Genomic DNA, 13,684 nt, shown 5'->3' with positions numbered 1-13,684 from the left:
AGAGTATGTAAGTGTAGACTATTGACAATCTGGATGAAATATATTTCAAACAGGTGTCAGAGAGAGCTATCAGAAAACTGAAAAATATGGTGCGTGTGAGAGAAGGAAACAAGGCAGAGGAGGACTCTTATTAATGGGCTTTGAATTCCTTTACAGTTGAGCTTTAAATTATATATTTTTTTCTTAAAAAGAGCATGAGGGTGAAGAAACAAAGCAAACACAAACGCACAAGTTTTGATGAACAAAGAGCTGTCTAGAGACTTGCTTTTCAAAGGTTTGGGCCTCTTAGTAGTCTTTTATTGAAACTAAGCTGTGATGAGCACTATCCACTCACTGTTAAAGCATATCCTCTGTACAACCAACACAAGGATTACCAGACGTTGTCTTAATTGATCTCATTTTCTTCTTCCTGCTCTCCTCTAAGGCCTTCCATTCTCAAGTGTATCTTGTGATCTCTTGAAGTATTATTGTCGAAGGGTTTTTTTTAACTTGAAATGAGTTCTGGGGAAAAGCTGCAAAGTGTGATCCTACGTCATGGCAAACATTAAAGGGCAACTACACCAGTTTACACATCAAAGTCTGTTTACAGTTCTTGGGGAGAACTACTACATAGTGTGTGAGAAGTTATATGAAGCCTTTTGTGGCTCCAGAGAGAGCTGGGCCAAATCTGATATAGTGATGTCACTGGTACATCATCAGTCAGGGCTGAAGACTACAAGTCTGAAAATTAAAAATATCTGGGCGTGGAGTTAGCTTACCAGACCTCTGTAGCCTGTTCATCATCTTTGCTTGATGCTAGGGGCTCGAGGCATTAGCTGCAACTGGCAAAACTCACCTGAATCTCCAACCAAATTGTTGGCGGTCGAGTTGTATTGTGGGTAATGTAGACATTGGGTTTTGACATGGAAGAAGAATGCGTGGAATTAAAAAGACAGTATCTGTGGATCTGCTGTATTGTTCTTGATTCTTTTATGTTATTGTTGAAAGTTTTCCATTGTGAGTCTGGCAATGTTATAGGTGTAATACTTTACTTTAGGCCCCTATTTTGTGTGTATGTATTTAAGCAGTATATAAACATGTCCATAACTCCTCCAGTGGGCACTCACAAGTTAACATTAAATTCAATCTCAGCAGTGCTGAAACAATTGGTCAATTAATCGATTATTCAATCAATTCATCAGCAACAATTTTGATAATCTGTTGATTGTTTAAAAGATTTATCAAGCAAAAATGTTAAACATTCATTTAGCTTCTCATGTGAGAGGATTTTCTGCTAGTCGCTGTTACATGTCATTGCATTCATTTGCAATGTTGAACAGAAAAACTAGCAATGATGGCATTGCTCACATTTTTCTGCTTTATCGATTCACTCCAAAAACAATTGGCAAAATGAAAATAACGGTTACTTGCAGCCCTAAGTCATAGCACACTGTGCACTTAAAAATATCTCAAACTGACAGTCGCACCAACATCGTGTGCTTTATATAATCCCTGTGGCAGTAAATAGTGCTGCTCGTCATTATAGTGGGTTACTTGAACATGTTTCAAAGGGACATGTGAAGAGACTCAGATGAAGAATGCAGCAACCATACTCAACAATTGCAGAAGATGTGGCCGTTCAAATAAATGGTATTTGAATCTATTTTGTGAGTACAGAGAACACATGGAAAGCATCTCATTTTCACATATATTGCTTTACATATACTGGTCTTGAGCTTCAGATACTGGACCAACACTTCACTGATCTACTGATGTTCTTTGGTCTGGCAAGAAAACAAAAGGGGGGTTGAGCTTTTACTGTTTTAGGTCCAAAACTACAAAACAGCTACTTCTTATAAAAGCTTGTGTACACATTGTTGTTTCTTTTTTTGTTTCTCTGTTCTCTGTTTATGTTGTTTTGTTCTATTCACCATTATTGTGTACTTTTTGTGTTTTATCCCTGCTGTGTAATACTTGTATTTTATTTTATTTCAGTCAGTATGTTTTTTGTTTTCATATAAAACACTTTGTGTTTTTTTTTTACCTGTTTACAACAGAACACACAAATACAAGTTTAAATAAATTCATAGGTTAGTCAGTTAAGAGACACTTACTACATCAAGGGAAGATTATACAGTTAAATTTTGTGGAAATGAGCTCTCAGTGAATATGAGTAACAACAGGTATCCTACAGGTTAATTCTGGGTAATCTCCCCATAAAAACATAAATGAACATTATGTCTTAGCTCACAGAGTAAGTAGGATGTAGGTGGTGGAGGGGATATCCCCCTTAGTACATCTTGGTCACCATTATTTAATGACCGAACTTCCAAGAACCTTGTAAAAAAAATTATGTTGTTGTTTATGTAAAACAAATAATAATTTATTTAAAGTCTGAAAGATTGACATTGTAACCTAATAATTCAGAATTGCTCATGCTCTAGTTGTTTATCACTGGTGTCGTTAGCACTAATAACTTAATAATTAAATAACTTATTTATGTTTTCCTATCTTCTCTTGCAGGACACTGAGATCCTCAACACGGCTGTCCTCACAGGGCGAACAGTTGCAGTGCCAGTAAAGGTAGTCACCGTTGGAACAGATGGAGCGGTCTCTGATGTGACAGAGTCAGTGGAGTGCAAGTCAACAGATGAACAGGTTATCAAGGTTAGTGGGGCATGTGTTTTTATTTGACCATTTTCCGAATTGTTCTAATTGTCATCTTCTTCATGGCCAGCTCTCTGGTGGTGCGTAGGTGGTGCACATTAGTCTAGGAAGCAGGTGCTGCATTTCCTCCAGCAAAACAGGACCTGGCTTTGTATTTTTTTGTTGTTGTTGTTGTTTTTTTTGTTAAATGGTATGCCAGATATTGACAGAAAGAAATCAACAACAATTATCAGTCCTCCAGGGAAATGCTTTGTTCAATGCATGTTTTCATTGAACATGCTGCTGGAAGAAATCCTTTTTCTCTGCAATTGTGCTTTAAAACAGTTTTTAGGTGTAGGGCTATGCACTCCTGTGCCCAGTTATGCAGCTTTACTCAACAGATCCACATTCATTAAAGAATAATTACCTTACGTTGAACACATGAAGGCACACTCACAGAGACAGCAAACTTTTGGAAGTTTATTTCTCCAGGCAATTATTTTTTATGTGCAAGTTTCCATTATGGGCACCAAGTGAATAAGAGAAAATGTATTGATACATAAAAGGCCATGATGTCATAAATGTTTATTACAGTTAATATGGCTAACCAATTAACATAAATAAATGTGCCACAGATTAAGTTTACAGGTGAAGATATTATAACCTAAATTCTGATTGTATTGTAAGGAGTGATGAGGTGGTAACAGTCAAGACTGGTGACAGAGGATAGTGATGGGGACTTTTACGGATGAAGACTGGGTTTTCAAACCTATGTATGCGCCGTCAAACTTATGAAACACTACGACATTTTGTGTTTTCTAGAAGAGACACGCACTTGTGCTTTGTGATTATGTATTTCCGCCCACGTAGTTGTTGCATGTAAACTGACACGCAATTGCATCTACACTTGTTCAGTGTGGTCTCAATGCATCCCTGACCACCACCAGAGTGTGTTTTGGGTGAATTTATACCCACCATGCGATCATCCAAAACACATTTTAATGCCAGGTGTAAAGGGGGTCAAAAAGAAAAACTTAGACAAACGTTGCTACTGTTCTTTACTGCAGTTTGAAGGGTATATAATGTTGGTGCAACTTTTATCTCCCTCCGCTCATTTTACTTGCCTCCAGATAATGTTAAAATAATTTAGTTATAGCATCGCATATCCAGTATGTTATGAAAAGCATAGTATGGATTTAGTACATTAAAACTTTGTTTGAAAGCTGACTGTACCAACAAGAAGAGTTTTCTCAGCACTTGTTGGCACCTTCAGTACCACTTGCATGGCTATAACAAACCATAATAAATTTTCTATCTTAAGCAAGTTTCAAATCTCTGTAAGTTGATTCTCATTGACTCTCTGAAAGCTTGGGTAATTAATATAAACCCTCATTGAATGCTTTGGGAAATGTAACAGACAATCTAAAAAGTGTAAAGCCACTAATATAATCCAGTAAGTAAAAGTGGTAGTTATAGATTGAGCTTAATATCTGCCTTTCACCATGCTCCCATTTGTTATGCGAAAGAAGAAGCAAGAAAATAAAAGGAAGTGAGAGAAATTAGCTGTATGTTCTTAATTGTCAGTATGTGTGAAAGAAAAACAAAAGTGTGTCTGTGTTATATTGAGGAGCTGATTTTGTGCATTTCTGTGTATCGTACATGCATATCAGAGAGAAAAGAAGAGGCAGCAGATCTCTCAAAGGGTTTAATTATCCACTGAAGTAGTACCACACATTGTGACGCTGACCTCGGTAGCACACTCCCCTGCCCACCCGCCTGTTTTGAGAACAGTAAGTGGTAGCCCTCGTCTCTCCAGCCTATTTCCAAAGGAAACTCAAAATAAATCACTTTTTGATCGGGAGGCATCTCTATCTTCCCTCACCATTTCACTGAGACTTTAAAAGGGTTAAGTCCTTCTCGCAGCATGGATTATGGTAACCATACCCTAAAACTACCTCAATCAATGCTACCCAAGATTGTAAGGACATTTTAGGTGGTTTTCTTCATAACCCCACCACCACAAATTGTATATGTTGTTCATTACCAACGAACCATTTTCAAGTTTTTTCAATTAATCGATTCGTCAACTGACACAAAACAATTTTGATTGTGTAATCATTAAAGTCATTTTAAAGCAAAAATACCAACAATTCACAATTTATAATAAATCAAATAATTGTTTGGTTTTGGACTGCTGTTCAGGCATTTTAAAAGAACACACCTTGGAAAACATGATTGTCGCTAATGTCCTATTTTTTCACATTGGATAGAGCAAGGCAAGGCAAGTTTATTTGTATAGCACAATTTTGCAACAAGGTAATTCAAAGTGCATTACATAAAACATAAAAGCAACAGGGAAATATGTAAAAGTTTAAAAGCAACATAAAATATAATAAAAGTTACAGTGTTACAATCAGGGTTAAAAGAGTTAAATGGAAAATAATAAAAAGCTAAAAACAAAGAAAAAGAAAACAGGACAGTAAAAGTTACAGTGCAGTGTAAGTTATCAGTAAAAAGAAAAATCTTAACTATTTAATTAAAAGCAGTGGTAAAAAGAAAAGTCTTCAGTCTTAATTTAAAAGAACTGACTGTTTCAGCAGACCTGCAGTTATCTGGGAGTTTGTTCCAAATATACGGAGCATGATAACTGAACGCAGCTTCTCCTTGTTTTGTTTTGACTCTGGGGACAGAAAGCAGACCTGTCCCAGACGACCTGAGAGGTCTGGATGGTTCGTAATGAAGCAGAAGATCAGAAATGTATTTTGGCCCTAAATCATTTAGTGCTTTATAAACTAACAGCAGGATTTTGAAATCAATTCTTTGACATACAGGAAGCCAATGTAAAGACCTCAGAACTGGAGTGATGTGATCCACCTTTTTGGTCTTAGTGAGGACTCGAGCAGCAGCGTTCTGAATCAGCTGCAGCTGTCTGATGGATTTCTTAGGGAGCCCTGTAAGGATGCTGTTACAGTAGTCAAGTCGACTGAAGATAAATGCATGGATAAGCTTTTCCAGGTCCTGCTGAGACATAAGTCCTTTAATCCTTGATATATTCTTCAGGTGATAGTAGGCTGACTTTGTAATTGTGTTAATATGGCTCCTCAAATTCAGGTCTGAGTCCATGACTACACCTAGATTTATGGCTTGATTTGAGGTTCTTAACATTACAGATTGAAGTCGAGCACTGACTTTCAATCGTTCCTCCCTGGTTCCAAAAACAATAACTTCAGTTTTATCCTTGTTTAATTTCAAGAAAATTCTGGCACATCCAATCGTTCACCTGCTCAATACAGTTACTCAGCGCCTGTATGGGATCATAGTCCCCTGGTGAGATGGTTATGTAAACAATTAATAGAGCAAACAATTAATTATTAAAGTAATTAATTAATTAATTAATGCCATTTTGCCCAGGTCTCTCTTTTAAAGAAATAATGTATCTCAGACGGCCTGGTTAAATACAGAAAAAAATAAGAAATGAAAATAATAGGGTTTTTTTAGTCCTAATTAATTGCCTAACAAGTAGCATGAACATAAACTTGTGACATAAAAAGTTGCTTGACAAAGGCATTGACATCACATTCCCTTGCAATATTTTTGCATCCCCCCTGATCCATAGGAACAGTTAAGTGTCTTGGTCCAGCCCAGTTAAGAGAGAACCGATTTGCAGATACTACAGAAAGGAGAGATGACGTGACATTTACACTTTTATAACTCGTTACTCCTTTCAAAACGCAGAGCTCTGACAGTATACAGCCACCGCCTTTGGCCAATGCCCTGCATGGGCGTGCTGGTTGAACAACGGCTGCAGTTGTGGTTGAATCTATCGTGCTATGGATCTGGCTTCGGAAAGCACTGTTATGCCAACACAATCATGTCATCTTCCTGTCCGCAAATGCAGAACAATCCCTAATATAAGTCACAGCAAACTTGACAGAATGCTGTAGTGGGCTGACTTATCCTCTTCCTGATGCAGAATAGTGGTGCAAGGTCCAACACACCTGCTTCTTCTGCTGATCTGTTCCTGTGAGCTTAGTTAAAGCAGCCTATGTCAATGCCAGTCAATTCCAATGCCAGTCGCCCATTATCATAAAGCATACAGTACTGCACAGTAGCAAATGAGGCCAGAAATAAGCAGGACCCAGTGGACTCTAGCCGCTTTTGATTGGCTTCCAAGTCATATTCATGCTTTGTGACCGAACCAAAACATATTGTTAGAATATTTTCTAATAACATTACAAGTGAAAAATGGACAGCATGGGAATGTAATTATGTTTATCAAATCTAAAAACTGCCTTGAAAGCTAGGTATAACAATATATGCTCCCACGTGTCCTCATTTCAAAAAGGCAGATTGATTTTAATATAAACGAAGACAAATAGTAATATGAAGCTCAACGAACAGAATCAAAATAAGCAAGTGTTTTGATTTCCTGTTTTCACATGAGTTGTACTAGATGTGTCTCTTTTTATCACAATTATGTAGAGCCTGAAGGTGTACCCGATAAACCACTGAACCGCACACAAGGGTCTACTTTATAGTTTTAGTAAGTCTTTATAGTTTAGAATGATAAAAAATATCACTTATGCTCAGTGCCCTGAATTTCAGTTATGTAAGACAATTTATTTTTTAGTGAATTAAAGAACATCCTTAAGAAAATGGATAAAAATGTCCCAGGACAGCACAATGTTAGTGTCAACTGCCACAGTCTCTCAGGAACTGGACATCCAGTCAGTTTTAGTCATGAACTCATCCGTGTATGCCAGACTCTGAATTGGATTCTGTGTTGTCTTATCTGTGTTTGTGTGTGTCGCGCTGGATGAATTCCAAGCCTGCATGATTAGCAACACAATGGATTGTTTCCATGGAGAAGTGACATTGATTTGTGCGTGGTTTCATGACACATTCGTGGTGATAACAGAGGCTGCAGAGATCAGTCAAGTGCTACATTGTTCATGGGGCGCAGAATACATCACCTTCCAGAGATCTCAATTAAATCTTCGATACCGAAGCCGATAGCTTTCATAAGGAAAGCTAAAGATGGATACATGTAGAAACAAAGTGGAACACAATTAGAAACTGAAAGGTAGAACATTGAGGTGAGAGAGACAGGCACATAGAGTGGGAGGGTGAGAGAGAGAGACAAAATGAACACAACAAAAAAGGAATAAAAATAGAGGTGAGGCTTAAGAGACTCAATGAGGACTGAAGTGGATTATTTCAGCTCTCTCTCTGTGAGGTTGCCTTTAGAAACCCTGCACATTAGTGCATGTCGTGTATATGTGTGTTCCTGTGACTTTTCAATGTGCACACACCTCTTTTACAAAGAGTATAAAATCCATGATCGGCAATTTGCATTAACGATTCAGCACCAACAAGGGCAGACAGCTCCCTCAACAATCAAGTATTATCTATGTACTATATTTCTATCCTCTTCAACACCTGTTGTGAGTTTTATAAGACCAGTTGCATGTGAGACTGTAACTGACGATTATTTGAGTTAAGTTAATTATTCTGACAATTATTTTTACATTTAATCGATTATTCACTTGGGCTAAAAATGTCAGAAAAAGGGGAAAAATGTCTACAAAAATTTCTCAGACCTCATGATGATGCCTTTAAATGTCTTGTTTTGTCTGACCAATAGTTAATAATAAACCCAGAGATATTTAATTTACAGTGATATAAAATAAAGAAAGGATGCAAATCCTCACATTTTGAGAAAACAGTCAGTGTTTGGCCTTTTTCTTTTGATAAATAATTCCTCATTTAAATTATTTTTCAGAATTGTTGCTGATAAGGTATCTGATATTCTGTTCAGATTAATCCAGCAATTGAGTAACCTCAGCCGTAGCTTCATATTTGCAACTATTAACCAAGAAAACCATTGTCAGAATTCATGCAAAGTCATCATTTGACTTGCACTTTAAGTAGATGCGCTACATAATTTTGCTATTGATGTAACAGACTTAAACACATGACAGATGCATTTGGGTGGATATTGTTACCTCATTATCATTATTTCACAGGTGGCAATTAGATTTATGAAACTGGTCATTTGAACAAAAGTCCAGGTCAAATCCTAAACCTTCCCCCACTTTGATTTTGGCGTGACAATCGCCCTTTCTGAAGCACAACCTGTTCTCATTACAGGACAAGACTGAACATGTAGAAGGTACAGTAATACTGTAGTAGACTGAGGATGAGAGCAAAAGAGTGGGAGAGAAAGAGGAAACAAAAGGAGAGAACTGACAGATACCGAGCTGTCAGTTTTGTTTCTCAGAGATAGGCGCTGGTCTGACATCATTTGAGAGTAAAGCTGCCAAGTTATATGCAAAGACGTGGAGACGGATGACAGCCTTCTTGTGACTGGTTTGTTATAAAGAAGCAATTGTCAGTACTGGGGAAATTACCAGTTGTGCCCAATCAAGCTTATGATGGTATTTGAGATTGAAATGAATTGAAATGCAAGTGATTACAAATGCAATTTGATGACAGATTGCTAAATAGATTTTGTCCTCAAGGGGAAAAAATGTTTCAAGAGATTTCCATGCTTTGTAGATAATGACAGACACTTCAGCTGTTCCTGCTATATCATTCCTCTATGCTGGAGATGCATCTGAGAAACCTCGGTAACTGATTGGAGTTTGGCTTTATCCAGCCAATCATAATTTAGTGTTTTGTTCTCTGGTTGGATGAAGCAGGTTTGTTTCTTTTCTCAGCTCCATCTGTTAACTTGGACCAAAGTCACATTACTTGCACACACATTATCCTGCACACATGCATATTAAAGATGCATCTGCACACATTCAAACACACACACACACTCATATACACAAAGAAGAAAGACCTGACACTTGGGGTTTCATTGAAGCAATGCCAAATGTTTCCATCTTCCAGCATCTCAAAAAAGGCTGTTGACTGAAAAACTTCTACTGGCCAAAAAAAACAAAAGATAATGTTCCGCAAAACAGGGCAAATGAGACAATTTCACAATGTCCTTTTAAATAACTTATTGTAAAGGATGTGAATACTTTGTCATCCTTTGTACACGTTTTCAGTCTCACATTGATTCTTTTTTTTTTATCTCTGAGTCTGTCTCTCATTTTCTCTTTTTTCTCCAGGTGTCAGAGCATTGTGACTATGTGTACGTCAATGGGAAGGAGATAAGAGGAAAGACCAGGGTGATGCTCAACTTTACCTACAGTTTTCTGAGCGCCCAGCTCGAGATGAGTGTATGGATGCCCCGCCTGCCCTTGCTCATCGATGTGGCCGACCCCGAGCTCAGCCAGATAAAGGGCTGGAGGGTCCCTGTTAGTACAGTCAACAGAAGGTTGGGCCTGATTGTGTATTGCATCTATACTGTTGCATGTTTTGCTATATATTATTGTATAACTAACCCCCGTTTTGAAAAAAACACTGCAGCATTACATCAAAAGCTTTAAGGCAGCTATTTCCAGCACAACAAGCTCGACCTAAATTAACACTAAACTCTTGAACAAGCTAAACCATTGGTCAGTACACAGGCCAAATAGATTTCTGGCATTATCCGGTGAGTATCTATATATCACAGAACAAGTTGGCTATTTTAAAAATAACCCCAGGGCAACTCTAAATTTCTTGATTTAGGTCATTAACCTGAGAGGTGTTTAACAATCCCTGCATGAGAATCTGAATCACATTCTTCACTTGGTAAAATAAATGGAGGCTACAATAAATTAGCTTGGTAGTGTTGGTGCAGATATATGAGGCATAAAATGCAAGGGCAGCTGCAGAGGTGGTATAATGTCTAATAAGTCATCGGACTGGTCTCCAAAAAGGTGCTTATGCTGAATAGCAAATTATTAATAATTTTGAGCATTGCAGAGGATGGACAAAATTCCTCAGGCTGAAAAGTGACACTGCGCTCAACAATCTGTGCGGCGCATCGTGAGTTTTACAAGATGGCTGTAGTAAAAATATTTAATGATTTTTCCTCAGATATGAATATGGCTGATTAAAATAGATATAAACCTATTCAAATTCAAATAGAACACTGAAGCACAATGACTAATTTACATTTAATAATAGCTAAATATATTAATAATTATTATATTAATAATTATTAAATATAAAGCCAATATAACAATATTTACATGCATGAAAAAATCTACAAAAAAGTACATCCCTGCCACAAAGTCACTGCAGTGTCAATTCCCATTGGCCTTCACCCCACAGGGTGGCACTCTAACACAAATACCCCCTGCTATCCATGCCTGACCACATCAGTCACATCTGTCAAGTGCATCACTAGATGAAAAATGCATGTTATGTGACGTTTATGTGCATATTTGTAAGGGGAGGGGGGTTGTTTCTCAATGCCTGTATGCTACGACTTTGTGTGTGCTTATTTACATTTACACAAGGGCGTCAGCCACCTCATTAGACTCCGACACCTTGGCTGACCTGTCACTCACTACTACAAACATGACCTGACCTCATGTTTCTGTTGCCAGCCACAAATGTCACCTTGGTTTAGATTGCCGTCCTTTCACTGATGTGGTATAAAGGAAGGGAGGGGGCATGGTGAAGGGAGGTTAGAAACTAAGCCAAGCCATTGGGCCACAGCATGTTAACCTGTCAGCCCGTTTTTCTGCCTGACCGGCCATGCCTCATTAAACCTAATGGAAACTGTCATTGTCACTCCCCCTGGCCTCCTGACTGTTAGAGAGAGAGATGAAGGCAGAGTAAAAGAATAAAAGTGAGAGTGAGAGAGAGAGAGAGAGAGAGAGGAGAGAGTTGAAAAATAGATTACAGGGAAGTCAAGTTAGAAATTGATGTGAGATAGAGTGAGAGCCAGGCACGCAGTGTGACAGAGAGATGACAATGACAATGAACAATACAACAAAATAGACCTATTTCCAGTGATAAAGAGTGATGGAAGGTGAATTGCTGATAGATAAGAGTGATGTGTAAGCCTAATAGCCATAGCAATGTTTCGTCAACATGGCCGACTCTCTGGACCCATCACTGCAGCTCCCACAGCTCAGCCTGGAGGCCAAAAAGTACAATATGTTGTTGTTTAATATGATGTATTATAGTAGCCAAGGGAGCCGTTTGTGTCTACATGCAATTTCTGTGTAATCTATTTTTGGAAAGAATTGGAACTTACAACTTTTGGAAGGTACAGTAAATACCAGTTAATCATGAAGGAAGACAAACTGCTTAGAAAATACAATAGAGCAGAATAAAATCAAATGCTGCACAGCCAAGGATATCATCTATTCTAACTTTATATTTCGGATATTTACTTATTTAACCTGGGATTATGTTCCATCTTATTAAAAATTACATTACAATGTCTATATCTATCTAATGTGGGTTAATGTGAATAAATGACAAAACAGACTTAAATAGGAGGAAAAGAATAAAACAAATGTGTCACAAAATTCCCCTACTGCATTTGCAGACATTCATTTATATCTGCAAAGTGTGCGCCGTGGGCCAAATAAATGGCAGACATACAGCAAAATATCAGTTGCCCTTTTAAAGAAAATGAGAAAGCAAGCAAGGCAGCAGTTTGTCTCTTCACGCTGTTTTTAATGGATTTTTGAAAAATCCAGGATCTTACGACTTTCAGGAGGTTGGGAAATCCTGCAGCATAACAAACAGAAGAGGCTTTGTCTGCAGTAAATACATCAGGGGTTTTATACTTTATGGGCATTAATGGTGATAAGACAAAAAATGAATTACACTGAATTGTGATAGGAAAAAGTAGAATTATACTGGTGATAACCTTCAAAGTATATTTTTCTCCTGAGGACCACTCTTGACATAAAGAGCTTTCAGTACTTTTTACATCAGAAACAAGGTGAAGTACCCTTGCTGTCTGCCTCTATACTTATTCCCATTGCTCACCTGCCCCTCTTTTCCCATTCCTGTAGGTATGAGAGGGTCACTGATGACAAGGATGAAGAAAATGGGGCTGAGGAGAGGGTAGAGAACAGCTGTGTGGCCCAGTATCAGAGCACTACCCTACGTGTCCTCACACACTTTGTGGCAGATAACGGTGAAGTTAGAGGAACCGGGGAGGAGGACGGGCTGGGACAGCAGAACTTCCTGCTGGGTAGTGACTGGCAGGTGGAAGTGACACAACTGGTCAAGGATTCTCTCAAACTGGAGGACCCAAAGGTTGCACAACTGCTGGAGGGCCAAGTCCTAATAGGACTAAGTGCTGGAACCACCAAACTACAGGTTGTATGTGTGTGTGTGTGTGTGTGTGTGTTTTGGTAACCTGATAAGCAGACTGCATTTTGTTTCACTTCATTATTCAATCTTACATCATGCTCATGTTAGCCGTTTTCTGTTTGGGGGGGGGGGGTAGTTTGTGTGTTTAGAGTGAAAAATTACAAAAGTTACAAAAATAGTTACAAAAATAACAACATTGATTGCAGCAAGGCACAAATACTTAAGCTTATCACAAGCTGACGGAGAAACATGCCTTCATGGCACATATACCAAAAGCTTGCACCCCTCTTTCTCTCCTTCTCCTGCTCTCTCTCACTCACACACACACAATATTGTACTTATCTGATACTACAACCAGGTCCACGGTCAGGATGGCACGTGTGCCCGTTCGCACTTTAAATCAACATCAATCTGGCATTTACAAGTTAGCACAACACAAAATCAACATACTGTCGAAGCAGTGGACTGGAATCATAATCTCCTCTTTATTTATCAGTGGAAGAGCTGTGTGCACTGCAGGAGTGATTATGTGTGTAAGAGATAGAGTGCTGTTTCACTGTTGGCCTGGAGGACAGGGTTTAAATGGAAGGAAAAGTGACAAAGATATGTGAGGTTGCCTTTTTTGATACTGAGGAAATGGGGGTGGCTGAAATGTGTCCCATTTGTTATCATTAATTTTAACTTCTTACTAATCTATGCACATGTTATACAGTTGTATGAAGAGTGAATGGCTCTATAGGCCATTTCACAAACTATTATAAAAACCTCAACTGCTGCAGCTTTGTGTGCATGGTTACACTATATAAGCATTACAAATGACATTGTTGCAGGGCTG

General features: G+C 38.3%; 1 protein-coding gene across 1 annotated transcript in view; it reads left to right on the top strand.

Moving 5' to 3' along the window:
• si:dkey-112m2.1 (transmembrane protein 132C) overlaps window positions 1-13,684 on the top strand; it is a 163,291-nt gene that overhangs the window by 134,915 nt on the left and 14,692 nt on the right. Inside the window, exons 6-8 of the mRNA XM_038734596.1 lie at window positions 2,503-2,646; window positions 9,747-9,955; window positions 12,546-12,855. Coding sequence (XP_038590524.1) covers window positions 2,503-2,646; window positions 9,747-9,955; window positions 12,546-12,855 — 663 coding nt within the window. The remainder of the gene's footprint in view (window positions 1-2,502; window positions 2,647-9,746; window positions 9,956-12,545; window positions 12,856-13,684) is intronic.

This window comes from Micropterus salmoides, unplaced genomic scaffold, assembly GCF_014851395.1.
Source record: "Micropterus salmoides isolate LMB-PRFRI ecotype aquatic unplaced genomic scaffold, ASM1485139v1 Ms_hic_scaffold_20, whole genome shotgun sequence".
Classification (NCBI taxonomy): Eukaryota; Metazoa; Chordata; class Actinopteri; order Centrarchiformes; family Centrarchidae; genus Micropterus; species Micropterus salmoides.
This window is presented reverse-complemented; position numbering and strand designations above follow the sequence as displayed.